At 39.1% G+C, this 17,148-nt stretch overlaps 1 protein-coding gene across 1 annotated transcript in view; it reads right to left on the bottom strand.

Annotated features, from left to right (window-relative positions):
* Window positions 1-7,271: 7,271 nt before the first annotated feature.
* Window positions 7,272-17,148, bottom strand: part of LOC307010370 (uncharacterized protein) — a gene marked incomplete at its 5' end in the record, with an annotated part of 64,253 nt that continues 54,376 nt past the window's right edge. Inside the window, 2 exons of the mRNA XM_079634985.1 lie at window positions 7,272-7,993; window positions 8,067-8,113. Coding sequence (XP_079491111.1) covers window positions 7,437-7,993; window positions 8,067-8,113 — 604 coding nt within the window. The 3' untranslated portion in view covers window positions 7,272-7,436. The remainder of the gene's footprint in view (window positions 7,994-8,066; window positions 8,114-17,148) is intronic.

The raw sequence follows: 17,148 nt of genomic DNA, 5'->3' as shown, positions 1-17,148 counted from the left end.
ACATTCGCCAACTCCAAAGAAACAAAGCCAGCTTTATGGATATTGCCGGTGTGCCCGAAGTGGTCGCTGCTAGACGGGACACATATTAAAATAATTGCACCACGTCAGGATGAGGACATGTGTGAATAGAAAGAAAACCCACTCCATCATTGTATTCGATGCAAAGTGCAAACTTCACAATTCTCGATGTTGTATGTATCCCAGTGCCGAATTTCCCTTTTATTATGTTTTTTTTTTTTTTTAGCAACTGCAGCAGTAACTGATCCTGCGTCCAGTTGGGCTTTCTTTTCCGTTTTAGCGAGTTCATAATCTACCGTCATTCAACTATTACATTACTTCAATAGGAGCAATATTTCCTTGCTTTAAGTAGTCTATTTAGGCTAATAGGATGTCAATTTTTCATTAGGGTATAGCTACCTTGATTTAATTTAATTGAATTCACAACTTTGTCATTATGCATTTCGATGACATTATTATTATTATTTTGTGTAGGACACAGACATATTTAGATGTCGTAATTCCATGATTTGGTGCGTCTGTGACGTCGCATGATGGCCCTGTCATCTAACAACCAATCACCGTGATCATTGCGAGGAAGCTCGTGCATGAGAATTGACGTCATCCATAGCAACGGAGACTCAGGCTGCGTTCGAAACCGCATACTCAATGAGTAGGTACTTAATTTCAATAAGTACTTACTTAACGAGCGCTAAAAGAGTAGGTACTTTATAGCCAAATCTCGTTAAGTATGAATGCGAACCGGACATCTGCCATGTTGACGTTATCATGTGACCTACGCCGCGTTATCACAAGTGCAACAACTTAAAAGATTTGAACGACACGTTTAATTCATCTATCTGTAAATAGCTTGATATTGATTAAACTGCTCATTTTGTGGTCTTTTTAAAGAAACTGCTGCCCATTTATTTTGTGAATACATTTAGGGTTGATTTAAGTTCTTATATTTAACCCTACTTATGTGACCCACCGTTTTATCCTTAACGATATTATTTATTTTTTATAACGAAATCCCCAAATTGTCATCTTTTGAATATGTAGTTCATTTCTATCTCTATCTAATATGTTGTTTAATTTTATTTCCAAACATTTTCATCCACAAGCAAAAGTGGCTTACTGCTGTTTTCCTCTTTTTCTATAGTTTCATCCCTCAGGCCTATAAATATCAAAAAATGCATTTTTTTAAATGTATTATAATTACTTATTTAAGAAAATATATATTAAGATATTCAACCTTTTTCCTGTGTATACAATCTCATATTATGAATGCAAACATAATATATATGATATATATATATATATATATATATATATACCTCATGAATACATTTTCATTCAAACAATTAATTAAAGCATTAATTAATTAAATAATTATATTTGATTTACTGACAACAATGATAAATATTAATAAATGAGTAAATGAATGAATGAAAGTCACCATCACACAATAAACAAATGCATATACAAGTCAACACATGAAACAAAGCTTTATTCAAACTACAATCATGTAGACTACAGGCGCTGAACCACATCTACTGCCATCTCAACACAGCGGTTCCCATTCTGCGGCTTTATTCTGATGAACCAGCGGACCGCCAGAGGTGAGCCGTGCCGGAGGTTGTTGCGTGATGTGTTGCGCTTCACGATCTGAGGCAATAAGGGCCGGTGGAGAGATGGAGGGTCTCATAAGGGCCGGTGGAGAGATGGAGGGTCTCGTCCATGGCACGATCTTCAGCTCTGTGCTCCTCATCCTCAGTGCTCACACCAGTCTGCTGACATTTCAGATCCTACAAAAATGCACAAACATAACACAAAAGCAGTAGTTTTAACAGCACAATGTCATTTGATTTCAGTATTATTTAGAAGACAAGAACGCTTTTTTTCACAAATGCCGCCATCATCTTTCCTGGCAGGTCCTGCTCCACCACAACAGCTGAGCAGCAAATGCACAGAAATCAAGAATCAGAAAAGTGCTTTAATAGTTCTGTTTGAAATTACAATAATTAAAATAAACTACAACTTAATATTTAAATAGTTGTTGTTATTAATTTCTGTAGTATACTCACTCAAAGCCTTCGATGACAGCATCAGCTTCATGAGCCTCTCTCCACCGGATAAACACACATCTGTTCATCTGTCCCTGCAACATCCAGACAAGATTCACATAACCTCTGTGATTTATGAGCTCAGCACTACATTTACATGTTGAGGTTGTTTTAACTTTTTATCCAACATACATGTTCCTCAATTTATCAACAGTACTAATGGACAAATAAAATAGATAACTTATGTTTAGTTAATTTATAGATTTGTTCTACATAATAGCACACATATCACTCAGATGTATATTTCATGTTGTGCAACACTGCAATACTTATAAAAGATTTTCCTGTCAGATGTAAATAGACGTTTAAAATAAGCGTCTTTAAGATGTTTATGTAAATCACCTTTAGAGACGTAACTTACGTGTCCTTACTGGAGCTCCCCTGTCAGCAAGAGCTATACATAATAAAACGTGTTTTTACAGCCAAATCACAACTATACTATACTGTCTAACTCCTTTACACCTTCAACAGTTAAAACGTTTACTCTATAGTAGTTTAACACATGCAATTTTAACACAAGGAACCGTGTTTACTCACATTTGAAACCCCGCGCGTCGCTGATCTCCGTGATGTTTGATAATGACGTATCCTCTCGCGTGGCCTCCTGGGATAGAAGAGTACCCATCGGTTGAGCACTCAAAAATCTGGCTGGAAGCAGTAAGTCTTACTCTTACAGTCTTACAGTAAGTACCGCCTACTCTTTTATGAATACTGATGTTTGGAACGTACTGCTTCCTTCACGTACTGTTTTCGCCTACTATATAGTAGGAAAGTAGGCATATTCGAACGCACTTAAAGGACAAGTTCGGTATTTTACACTTAAAGCCCTATTTACAGATCGTATCTGATGAAATAGAACGGTTAAGTTTAAAATTTGGACACATGTTCCAGTCCCGAGAATTTTGGGTTTATTTCGCTTCCCCCCCACCCCCACACAATGGTTGTCTATGTGCACTGGCAGATTCCTTCCTAAAACACATTAAACTTTCGTTTACAAAGACGTGAAACTCACCGAGTGGTCAGGGGTGTTCACTGATACGGGCCCAAAAAAAAAACGCTGAAAAAGATGCATTCCAACAGGTTTTATCGTAGTGTTTGTCCAACTCCATTGATTGTATTGAATGTGCTGTGTGAGGTACGTTATTCCTCCGCCGCTTCTTCTTCTGTGTATTAAATGAAATGCCAGCGGTTTGCTTGCAATCGGCAAAGGTGCATTATCGCCACCAACTGGTGTCTATTATTCAAGCTCTCAACGGAAGAATCTGGGTGTGACGCGTTTGGCAAAATAGGTCCACAAACGCTAAATAAAACTAAAATTCTCGGGACAGGAGCATGTGTCCAAATTTTAATCTTAACCGTTCTATTTCATCAGATACGATCTGTAAACAGGGCTTTAAGTGTAAAATACCGAACTTGTCCTTTAAGTCCGAATCTCGCGATAATTAGTACGTCACCCAGGTAATTCTCGCCTACTCTTTTATGATTCGTACATACTTTTTCGCTCGCCTACTCTTTTCCCCTACTATATAGTAGGGAAGTATGCGGTTTCGAACGCAGCCATTCTCTTAGTTTAGGAGTTGTCATTTTTCCTTACTAAGAGTAGGTCTGAAAGGCGTTGTGAATAACTTTTAAGAGAACACTCCTAGCTAAAATCTTTTAGTGCGATTTAGGAGTACTCCTAGTGGTAAGATAAAATTCTTTGTGAATACGGCCCCTGGATAACACAGCTGGATCACACAAGGCCTGAATCTCAGGGCCCGAATTTTTAAAGATTATACGAATCCTCTCAGAAAACTCCTAATTTAGCTTAAAAACTTCTACGTATGAGTCTTAGCTTAAGAGCGATTCGGGACTGATCTGAGAGCAACTCTGAGCAAGGAAAATACAACAACTTTCATCTTAGTGAGGAGGCGGGGCTGACCCCGTTGACACAATCTTTTGAAGACTGTGATTGGTTGGTTGTCCAAGAAGGGGAAAAAAGAGCGATTTTAAGTATAGGGTCTACACACACACACGCGCACACACACACACACACACACACACACACACACACACACACACACACACACACATATTATATGTATATAAATCCTCTTTTTTTACCATACTGTTAATTTCCTTTAAGGCATTTGATTGGCTTGGAATGAAAAAAAAAAAAGTCCACTCTTTCCAGTTACACGGATTGCTGTCTATTTCAGTGATGGTTTGAATGTTGGTTTTAATAGCAAACATGGAATAAAAAACAAGAAGGATGAGAAAGCCTAACTGGACAGAGGAACAGTGTTTACTGTTAGCCCAGTTAGTGGATGAACACAAGGCCGTCCTTAAAGGAAAATGCGGGCCAGGGCCCATATCCCTAAAGATTCTGAGAATCCTCTCAGAGAGCTCCTACTTAACCTAAAAATTCCTTGCCAGGAGTTTTAGCTTAGAAGTGATTCCATAACATTTTTAGTGTTTTAACTCTCAGCAAGGAATGGATGGAAAATCCTATCTTAGTGAGGAGGTGTGGTTGACCCCGTTGCTAGGTATGAGTCATCATTTCAAAAGCTGTGATTGGTTGATCCTACAAGTTTGATGAAAATGAACTTTTGGTGATAATGAGCAAAGGATGTACCCTCAAATCAATAAACATAATTATACACTCTAATCTTATCCAGACTGTAATTGTAAATAATATGTCACATTCAAGAAAATATCTGGAAAATGAATAGTAAGCTGTAGGGGTTATAGCCTAACATTAGAATCTAAAATATGTGAAAATTTAAGCTCATTACACCCTGTTCAAATAATGATTTGTGTCTTATTTGCTCATATTAATAAGCTGGCATATTTTGTACTTTCACTCCCATATGGACCCCATTGAAAACAAGATGGCCTATCTCAAGGGGCTGTCCTTAATGAAGTAGAAATTGCAACGTTACAACTCAGTGTGGTCTTAACGAGGGTAACACGGCTCAGCTTTTATCAATGTCTGTGATTGCTGGCTGGTCTATTTATGAATAATTCCCTGTCATCCAGTGTTTGCAGGACATCTCTCCTGCCTCCTCTGTTGGCCATTTTGTGCAGCTGCTAAGGGGAACTCCTAAGCCACTAAAAGTCCTCTTCCCTGCTCTTAGCCGATCTCGCCTTAGGAGCCCTTTTAAGCGCTAGGAATCTTGAGGAATAGCTTTTATATTAACTGGGATTTTCGTGTCACTTTTAGGGGAAATTCTAAGAAAACGCCATGACTCTGAGAATTTACTTAGAATTTGGCCGCTAGGAGCCACTTTTTGCACAAACATTCTTTAGGGATACGGGCCCAGATGTCAAAGCACAGGTCAAGAAGAAGATGGGAACAACTTTTGGACAGTGATGAGAGAAGTGCATTACTCTACTTTTTGCAATTGAAAACTATATCACCTGATCATCTTTGTTTCTGGCTTTCTTTGTAACAATTTACAGGTTTTGGTAAAACCAGTTACAAAAAACACAAACTCACAAAAAAAACATGCATGCTTAGCATGTTGCTAATATGTTTTTTAACAAGATGCTAACATTATTAGCATGATGCTAGCATGTTATTAGCAATTATAGTATTATTAGCATGTTGCTAATATGATGTTAGCAGATTTTAAGTTGTTTTTTTATCATGTTTAACCCTAAGCTAATTGCAGTTAGCATGTAGCTATTCACAGGTAGCATGTGTAGCATGTTGGAAGTGCTGTTTGCTAACATGAGTCAAAAGAGCCAACCACCATCTCTATACGATGTTCTGATGCATATTTCTTGCAAAACGGTTGCTAGGGTACTCTATTTGGTTGCTAGGGAGTGGCTTAGCAGCGGCCAATGATGAAACTCCAAAGGCTTCTTTGTCAGTATGAATGATATAAACCAACTCCCACGACTCGTGACATTCAGAATGGAAGATATCCCTCTATGGATTTTGGTTGCCAAGGTGCTCGACAATGGTTGCTAGTGAGGGGCTAGGAAGTGTTGAGCTGATTCGCGATTGGCTGTTTGATGCCCAGAGTCAGACGAGACCACACTCATGTTTCTATGACAATTCAGTCCTGAGATATCCCTTTGATCTCTTTCAATGGAAGTAAATGGAACTTGTTGCTATGGTGCTCTAAATGGTTGCTAGGGCGTGGCTTGATAGCTTCACAATGATCCTGAGAGACTGATTGGTCGTGATCCAGAGTTATGTTCAATACAAAATCCCTATGCAATTTACCATAGTAGGAGAAACACATGCGTTTCATGGGCTGTCCGACACCATAGTGTGTCTATGGGGCAACTTTGGGCCGCTCCTGCCCCCCAGGGGTGAAACTTTTACCCCATTGTGAGGTATGTTCTTACAGAGCCTGTCAGCCTCTTCAGATGTGGAGACCCACACGCTTCTGCGAAATCCTCGCTCTGAGCTACTAGTGGTCAAAGTTGGAAGCAATGCAAAGTCTATGGGATTGAACCCTAACCCTATATTTAAATTTAAATATTTATTTTTACGTCAGTTCTTAAATTTTGTAGAAAATAATTAAAACTTTTTTTTTTTTAAACCATATGAAACAAACATTAATACGGCGAACATTTCTAAAAACTTGATTCATGTTTTTTTTTTGTGGTAACTTTATACATTGCTGCATGTATTTACTATAGTAATAACTGTACATTAACCCGAAGCCTATAGTAAGAACAAGATTCATAAAGTGACTCAGTCAAAACTGGACATTAAGAAGCAAACGTGTAAAAACAGTGAAACTCAGGGCGACAAACGTTTATCATGAATGAAAATAACAGTCAAAGATCAACAACTGAAGAAACATGTTCAGACGGACACAGAACAAGCGATTATTGACCATAAACTACAATAACATGATTAAACTGTAATAAAACATGTGAATTAACAGTGAAATACTGGAGGTGACAGAAGATTCATGTTCATCTACAGTTATCTCTATGATTATACACATCATGTGTTATTCATCTCTCATTATTGATTATAATAATCCTTCGAGATCAGCAGTGTTTTAATCAGATCATCTGAAGGATTTAATAACACATTGTGCACAAATAAAGTGTGTGTGTGTGTGTGTGTAATAAAGTTATCAATAACGGTGATAATGCAGTAACACACACAATCAGTCAAACAACTGGAAAAATGTCAGTTTAGTGTGTGAGTGTGTGTGTGTGTGTGTGTGTGTGTGTGTGTGTGTGTGTGTGTGTTGTTTAATGACAACATGTGGTTTAATGACAACACTTGGTGTTTTTATTGCACGTGTTAGTCTGTGTTTGTCAGTGTGTGTGTGTGTGTCAGTCAGTGTGTGTGTGTGTGTGTCAGTCAGTGTGTGTGTGTTGTTTAATGTGACACAGAGACACTGAAGAGTTAACATTATAAACTGTAAATCCAGCACAGAGGGGTTCAGTGAATGTGTGTGTGAATGTGTGTAAGTGTGTGAGTGTGTGTGTGTCAGAGACGCTGTAGAAGGACAGAGTGCCGGCCGACACGTCCACAAACACTCCTGCTCTCTTACAGGATCCTGGACCAGCAGAAACAGCAGTGCGGTTACTATTGTGCCAGACAGAGAGTGTGTGATCAGAGCAGATCAGACTCCAGGACTTCTCATTACATCCAAACACACTGTCATTCCTCCCTCCTTTCTTCTGGATTCCTTTATACGACACTGAGATATCAACATCTCCAGTCCATTCACACTCCCAGTAACAGCGTCCAGTCAGACTCTCTCCACACAGAACCTGATGACGACACTCAAATCTCTCTGGATGATCAGGATACGACTGACTCTCTGACACACGCGTCACCTTTCTGTTCTCCTCAGACAGAGCGAGACGAGTGTGTGCTGTGTTTGGATCCAGTGTGAGATCAACGGCATCTGAACACAAGAACACACATTACAACAGCAACATTTACAACAACACACACTACAACTGTGTTTCTGGACTTACATCTGTGTAGTCTTGATGTCATCATGAACTCTCCTCCGTGATCCACACTAGAAAAAAAACACACACACACACACACACACACACACACACACACACACACACACACGCACGCACGCACACACACACACACACACACACAGTTGACATTGGCTTGCATCGAGGGACAAATGACTTCCTTCAGTATATCAATATTTTGACCAATATAGAATAACTTTAAATAATGTATAATTATTATAAGCTCAAGCGGTTGCCATGGTAGTGAACAACACCTGTGGTTGCCATGGTAACGAACAACACCTGCGGTTGCCATGGTAGCGAACAACACCTGTGGTTGCCATGGTAACGAACAGCAGCTGCTTGTAAAGTGAATGATCATGTCCTGTATCTGAGACTAAATCAGTAAATATTGAGAAACAGAATATTGTGTTCTAGCGCCGGCGTCTCAGTCTCCACTGGACTTCAGGAGAATAATAATGCGCTTATAAGTGTGAATCATTTACAATACATTATTACATAACAGCAGCTGCTCTTCTTCTCTCTCTTCTCTCTTCCCCTTCTCTTCTTTCTCTTCTCCTCTCTTCTCTCTCTTCTCCCTATTCTCTCTTCTCTTCTCTCTCTTCTCCCTATTCTCTCTTCTCTTCTTCTCTTCTTTCTCTTCTCTCTCTTCTCCTCTCTTCTCTCTCTTCTCCTCTCTTCTTCTCTCTCTTCTCCTCTCTTCTTCTCTCTCTTCTCCTCTCTTCTCTCTTCTTCTCTCTCTTCTCCTCTCTCTTCTTCTCTCTTCTCTCTTCTTCTCCTCTCTTCTCCTCTCTCTTCTTCTCTCTCTTCTCTCTATTCTCCTCTCTTCTTCTCTCTCTTCTCTCTATTCTCCTCTCTTCTTCTCTCTCTTCTCTCTATTCTCCTCTTCTTCTCTCTTCTCCTCTCTTATTCTTTCTCTTCTTCACTTCTCTCTTCTTCTCTCTCTTCTTCTCTCTCTTCTCCTCTCTTCTCTCTCTTCTCTCTATTCTCCTCTCTTCTTCTCTCTCTTCTCTCTATTCTCCTCTTCTTCTCTCTTCTCCTCTCTTATTCTTTCTCTTCTTCACTTCTCTCTTCTTCTCTCTCTCTCTCTCTCTCTCTCTCTCTCTCTCTCTCTCTCTGAGGATTGTGGGTAGCGGCGAGAGTGTTTGGATCAGAGCACGTTGTTGTTCTGCGGCGTTCTCTGTTTTTTCTTTTCTTCTTAATATTATAAACTGCCTTGTAAAATTGTCTGTTTAACTTCGGAGCGCTGACTACGGTCAGCGCAAAATCGCGCGCGGGTATGGAGCTGGGAAGCGATTTCTCACGGTTGACCCTCGACCATGGTTGCAAGTGTACACCGGACGATTCTATGTCAATTGAGGACGTACTGATAGCGATCAGCGAACAGGTCGGTGGTTTAAACATTAAATCTGCCTCAAGAATGAACAGAGCACTCGTTATTTTTCTTAGAGAAGTTTCAATGGTTGATGAACTGTTAGTGAAAGGACTTGTTGTGAATGATACTTTTTTACCGGTACTGCCTTTATCAAATCCTTCCAAGAAAGTTGTACTTTCAAATGTACCACCGTTCATAAAAGAAGCAACTTTGAAAGAAATTCTTGAAAGGTACGGAACATTAACTGCTCCGATCAAGATGATTCCTTTGGGTCTTAAAAATCCGAACTTTAAACATGTCATGTCTTTCCGACGTTTCACGTACATGATTCCAAATGCGCAAAATGAGCCGCTTAATCTGGTGCTAAAAATAGCAGTAGAGGGTAAAGATTATACAATCTTTATCACTTCAGATTATATGCAGTGTTTTTCGTGTGGTGAACATGGACATCAGAAACAGACATGTCCCAAACAAGAGAGCGTAAACATTTCGGCAGGTTCACAAACAACTCCCAAAAACAATGTTCAGGAGAATAATGCGGCCGTTCAAGGAAAGAATGCGACCGTTCAGGGGAATAAAACTGCGGTAGGCCTACTAGAAAATAATACAGCCGTTCAAGGGGAAAAAAATACCATTCAAGAAAACAATGCAGTTGTTAAAGAGAATAAAACTCCCGTTCAAGAAAATAATGCAGCTGTTCAAGAGAGTAAAACTGCCGTTCAAGAAGTAAGAGTTGAAGCTGTTGAGAGAACTGTAGAGATAAATAATGTAAACACTGGAGATGACCAGCCAGTAGATGGCGCTGCATGTGCTAAAGCTGTGGAAAAAGAAAATGAAAGTACAGAAGCACAACAAATAGGTCTACCTTCTCAGTCTAAAGACAGAGAGGAAGATGTAGTGATGGAGTATGTAGAAACTAATGACAAAAATGATGATAAATCAGATGAAGTAAATGCAAACTGTAGTCAGTCGTTTACAGCCGGCTCTAGTGTCGCCAGGTCTGATAGTGAGTCAGATGATGAATGTGAGAGTGAAGGGAGTTTTTTCGAAATGGGAGACATTAATTCTCAAACAGGCACATCAGAATTGAGTGGCTGTGAAACAAAAGTTTATTCTACAAAAGAGATTAGTGCCTTCCTTGACGAAACTAAAGGTGTACGGAATCCACAATTTGATATGTTTTTTCCAAATTTGAGAAGATTTTTAGTGTCTTGTAGAGAGGTGATGATAAATACAACAGTTGAGGAGTTTAGTAGACAAAAACGGTATCATCTTAAAAAAATAATGACCAAAGTAAAGAAGATGATTCATCAAGATATGGAAAAGAGTAGCCGCTAAGAGTTTGGAAGGAGACAGCCTTGTGTAGATATCACCTGCTGCATTAAGATATTATGACATCCATAAATACTGGATCTTTAAACGTAAATGGGTGTCGTAATAAAGAAAAGAGAAGTGCACTTTTCAAATTTTTGGCTTTTAAAAAGTCAAGTGTGATATTTTTGCAAGAGACACACACAGATGCATCTAACCAGGCAGAATGGCTGAGCGAATGGAAAGGACAGGCTTTTCTCAGCCATGGTTCCAGTGTAAGTGCTGGAGTTGCTGTTCTCATATCGGAAGGCGTTCAGGGTAATGCTTCCAATATGATAGAAATTATTCCTGGGAGAATGCAGCGGGTAGATATTATTTTGCAAGGTTTGTCTTTTTCTTTTATTAATGTATATGCTCCTAATGTTGGGTACGAACGAGTTTTATTCTTTAAGAAATTACAGGATGCTATGATTAGTATTCCTCGTGATAACTTGATTATTGTGGCTGGAGATTTTAATTGTACACTTGATCATGCAGTCGATCGGAATCATGACGAACCGCATCCTAACTCCGCCGATGCTCTTAAGAAAGTAATTACTTTTTATTCTCTTGTAGATGTGTGGAGAGAATCTTTCCCCAAAATTAGGCAGTACACATGGTTAAAAGTGAACTCCAATAAGATATCGGGTGCTAGACTAGACAGAATATATGTTCAGAAATGTCGGAGAGGAGCAATTTTTGATAGTAAAATTGTTCCTACACCAATTTCTGACCATTTCTATGTCTCTGTTACAATTACAACATCGAGTACTACTTTTAAATCTTTTTGGCATTTTAATAACCTTTTGTTGCGAGATCGTACGTTTGTACATGTATTCGCTTTCTTTTGGAGAGCTTGGAGAGAGAGAAAGACAGAGTTTAAATCCCTAAGTCAGTGGTGGGACATTGGTAAAATCCACATTCAGTATTTTTGCCAGCAGTATGTAAGAAATAATACAAAAGAAATTCAGAAGAAAATCGAACTGCTGGAACAAGAAATTATGAGATTGAATAGTTCCATAAGTGAAAGCGGTGGAACAAGTGTGGATTTGCTTGAACAATATAATTTCCTCCTGAAAAACTTGCACGAAGAAAGAGATCAAGGGACAATAGTACAAAAAAGATTCACTCAGCTTAACAGCATGGACTCTTCAACATCTTTCTTTTTTTCTCTGGAGAAAAAGGTTCGAGAAAGGAAGTCAATTAATCATCTTAAATTGTCTGATGGAAGAGAGACAACGGATAAGAGAGAAATTACTTCACAAGTTTTGTGTTTTTATGAAGAACTGTATAGTGCTGAACCTTGTGATTCTGAAGCAACAGACTTTTTTCTTACTGGAACTCCAAAGCTGAACGAAAATGAGAAGACACAACTAGAAAAGCCACTTTCACTCGAAGAGCTGAGTGAGGCTGCTAAACAGCAGTCTGCGGGACGGTCTCCGGGACTGGACGGACTGACCTCCGAGTTCTACAAGGCTTTGTGGTCATTGATTGGACCAGATCTACATGCTGTGTTTCTTGAATGTGAGAAATCAAGAATTCTTGCTCTCAGCTGCAGAAGAGCAGTAATTACGCTATTGCCGAAGAAAGGAGATCTAGGACTTGTAAAGAACTGGCGCCCTATCTCCCTTTTAGGGATAGATTATAAGATACTTTCAAAGGCATTAACAAACCGCTTGAAAAATGTTATGGCTTCAATCATTTATAAGGACCAGTCTTATTGTATTCCAACACGTTCTATTTTTGATAACCTTTTTCTTGTACGAGATTTATTGCATTTCACAGAGATTTATGGACTTGACGTGGGCCTGCTATCACTCGACCAGGAAAAGGCATTCGACAGAGTCGACCACGAATACCTTTTTAATGCCTTGTCATCCTTTGGATTTGGAGAACAGTTCATCTCATGGATCAAGCTACTTTACACAGATGTGTTTAGTATGCTGAAGATAAACGGGACATTAACAAGAACTTTTCCTGTGCGTAGAGGTGTAAGACAAGGATGCAGCCTCTCGGGACTCTTATATGCAATATCCATCGAACCTTTATTAAGAGTTCTAAGAGAAAAGCTACAAGGTATCTCAGTTCTCAATCCCAATATATCCGAAACCACTACAGTAAGGCTTATTGCCTACGCTGATGATGTTACGGTCATAATAAGATCTCAAGAAGATATTTTTCAATTGAACAAGTGTCTGGACTGGTTTCAGAAAGCATCTTCAGCAAAGGTAAACTGGAACAAAACAGAAGCATTACTTTGTGGTCAGTGGCAGGAAGAAGTCCCACCTCATCTTCCGCAGCAGTGCCACTGGAACACAGAGGGGTTGAAGATCCTCGGAATCTTCTTTGGCACTCAACAATATATGACAAGAAACTGGGATGGAGTGGTTGAAAAGATTTTGGGACGATTGAAGAGATGGAGTTGGATTCAGCCACAGCTATCATATAGAGGCAGAGTCTTAGTGATAAACAATTTAGCCGCTTCAATGTTGTGGCATCGACTGACTGTTCTAGACCCTCCAGCTGGACTTCTACAGCTACTCCAGAAACACTTTGTGAACTTTTTCTGGGGAGGACATCATTGGCTTCATCCAGGCATACTAAGCTTACCTGTGTTTGAGGGCGGTCAAGGTCTCATTGATCTAACCTCTAAATGGAAAGCCATGAGATTACAATCGGCTCAAAAACTGCTGTATAACACTGATCCACAACCATGGATTATGTGTGGTTTAGCAGTATTACGAGCTGTTAGTAAAATGGGACTTGATAGACATTTATTCCTGATTTCTAACAATGTAACCAAAAGTTTGGGTATTAATGGATTTTATCAGTCTGTATTAAGAGCATGGAGTATATTTAAGATGGAAAGAGAGGATCATTTTGGTCTTGAGGAACCACTTTTTCATAATTCATGGCTATGTCATCCGTCTAACTTGCCAAGTATTGAAATCAACACTTTTATTTCATCTGGTGTTTTGAAAGTGGCAGATCTAGTTGACACAGAACATAATACGTGGTTTTGTGCACAAGCAATAACTAAACAAATGGGCAGGAAGTCAGAAAGGATAGTGAAGAATGTTCTAAGCAAGTTAAAATCATCGTTTCCGGTATTATTTAACAAGTTTCTTGAAGATTTTTTTGTTATTGGTTTAAATCAAAGTTTTTTTCCCGAGTTATTTGTTACGCCACAAAATTGGCAGGATAATGGAGATATGAGACAACTCTTTTCCTTACAAGAACTTCAACATATGTCATTTTCAGAAAGCAGTAAGCGACTTTTGTATATAGCTTGTGTGAAGGCAAGATTCTGTGAACATTTTAAAAATAAGACGGATACAAAATGGAGGAGCTATCTATCTGTCCCTGATGTTCAATCACCTTCATGGCATGTGTTTTATAAAAGTCCATTGCCCAAACGATCAGGAGATCTACAGTGGCGTATCCTGCACTGTGCATTAGCAACAAAAACATTTTTGTTCAAGTGCAACTTTAGTACATCTTCAGTGTGTAAATTTTGTAATGTATTAGATACTGTGTTTCATATCTTTTTCGAATGTTACAGAATCATACCTCTTCTGAATCTCTTAGAAAATATATTTGAAGGCTTTGGTTGGAACTTTTCAAAAACAGTATTCATTTTTGGGTTTAAATATATTAAGTCTCAGAGTGAGTCCTGCACCTTCTCCAATTTTCTAATTGGTCAAGCGAAGCTAACTATTTGGAAAGCTTATAAAATCGAAAATGAAGATAAAAGAATTAATATAGTAGAATTGTTTAAAGCTTTGGTGGAATCTAGGGTTAAAATAGAGTATGAATTTTATAAAATGAACAATGATATGCTTACTTTTAAAAGAAAGTGGTGTATAAATGCAAATTTTATTTTTTTGAATGATGATGAAAAATTAGTGTTTCAGTGGTATTGTTGAAATGTGAAGGAATTAATATTGTATTTAAATTGTTATTTATTACTCGTTGTTAAGTATTGTTACAATTATGAAAATGTGATGATCATTTAATAACATGATAGAAAAATAAAAGTGGTTAAACGTCTCTATTCTCCTCTTCTCTTCTCTCTCTTCTCTTTTCTTTTCTTCTCTTCTCTTTCTCTTCTTCTCCTCTTTCTCTTCTCTTCTCCTTTCTTCTCTTCTCTTTCTCTTCTCCTCTTCTCTCTTCTTCTCCCCTTTCTCTTCTCTTCTCCTCTTCTTCTCTCTCTTCTCTTCTCCTCTCTCTCTTCTCTTTCTCTTCTCCTCTTCTTCTCTCTCTTCTCTCTTCTCTCTCTTCTCCTTCTCTTCTCTTCTCTCTCTTCTCTTTTCTTTTCTTCTCTTCTCTTTCTCTTCTTCTCCTCTTTCTCTTCTCTTCTCCTTTCTTCTCTTCTCTTTCTCTTCTCCTCTTCTCTCTTCTTCTCCTCTTTCTCTTCTCTTCTACTCTTCTTCTCTCTCTTCTCTTCTCCTCTCTTCTCTCTTTTCTCTCTTCTCCTCTCTCTCTTTCTCTTCTCCTCTTCTTCTCTCTCTTCTCCTCTCTTCTCTCTCTTCTCCTTCTCTTCTCTTCTCTCTCTTCTCTTTTCTTCTCTTTCTCTTCTCCTCTTCTTCTCTCTTCTTCTCCTCTTTCTCTTCTCCTTCTCTTCTCTTCTCTTCTCCTCTTCTTCTCTCTTCTCCTCTCTTCTCTCTCTTCTCTCTCTTCTCCTCTCTCTTCTCCTCTCTCTCTTCTCCTTCTCTTCTCTTCTCTTTCTCTTCTCCTCTTCTTCTCTCTTCTCCTTCTCTTCTCTTCTCTTTCTCTTCCTCTTCTCTTCTCCTCTCTCTTCTCTCTTCTCTCTTCTCCTCTCTCTCTTCTCCTCTCTCTCTTCTCTTTCTCTTCTTCTCTTCTTCTCTTTCTCTTCTTCTCTTTCTCTTCTTCTCTTCTTCTCTTTCTCTTCTTCTCTTTCTCTTCTCTTCTCCTCTCTTCTCTTTCTCTTCTCCTTCTCACTCTTCTCTCTTCCCCTTCTCTTCTTTCTCTTCTCTTTTCTTTTCTTCTCTTCTTATTCTCTCTCTCTCTTCTCTTTTTTCTTATTTTTCTATCTTCTCTTCTCTCTTCTCGTTTCTTCTCTCCTCTTCTTCTCTCTTCTCCTTTACTTCTCTCATCTTTTTTTTCTTTCTCTCTTATTCTCCTCTCTCTCTCTATCTCTTTCTCTCATTACATCATGTTACACAAACACACACCTGCGACCGTATTACATCAGTGTAACACACACACACACACCTGTGACCGCATTACATTAGTGTTACACAAACACACACACCTGTGACTGCATTACATGTTACACAAACACACACACCTGTGACCGCATTACATTAGTGTTACACAAACACACACACACACACACACACACACCTGTGACCGCATTACATTAGTGTTACACAAACACACACACACACCTGTGACTGCATTACATTATTGTTACACAAACACACACACCTGTGACCGTATTACATTAGTGTTACACAAACACACACACACACACACACACACACACCTGTGACCGCATTACATTAGTGTTACACAAACACACACACACACCTGTGACCGCATTACACTAGTGTTACACAAACACACACCTGTGACCGCATTACACTAGTGTTACACAAACACACACCTGTGACCACATTACATTAGTGTTACACAAACACACACCTGTGACCGCATTACACTAGTGTTACACAAACACACACCTGCGACCGCATTACATTAGTGTTACACAAACACACACCTGTGACCACATTACATTAGTGTTACACAAGCACACACCTGTGACCACATTACATTAGTGTTACACAAACACACACCTGCGACCGCATTACATTAGTGTTACACAAACACACACCTGTGACCACATTACACTAGTGTTACACAAACACACACCTGTGACCACATTACACTAGTGTTACACAAACACACATCTGCGACCGCATTACATTAGTGTTACACAAGCACACACCTGTGACCACATTACATTAGTGTTACACAAACACACACCTGCGACCGCATTACATTAGTGTTACACAAACACACACCTGTGACCACATTACACTAGTGTTACACAAACACACACCTGTGACCGCACTACATTAGTGTTACACAAACACACACCTGCGACCGCACTACATTAGTGTTACACAAACACACACCTGTGACATTACACTAGTGTTACACAAACACACACCTGTGACCGCATTACACTAGTGTTACACAAACACACACCTGCGACCGCATTACATTAGTGTTACACAAACACACACCTGCGACCGCACTACATTAGTGTTACACAAACACACACCTGTGACATTACACTAGTGTTACACAAACACA

The sequence above is a fragment of the Phoxinus phoxinus genome (genome assembly GCF_949152265.1).
Source record: "Phoxinus phoxinus genome assembly, chromosome: 1".
In the NCBI taxonomy this organism is placed as follows: Eukaryota; Metazoa; Chordata; class Actinopteri; order Cypriniformes; family Leuciscidae; genus Phoxinus; species Phoxinus phoxinus.
This window is presented reverse-complemented; position numbering and strand designations above follow the sequence as displayed.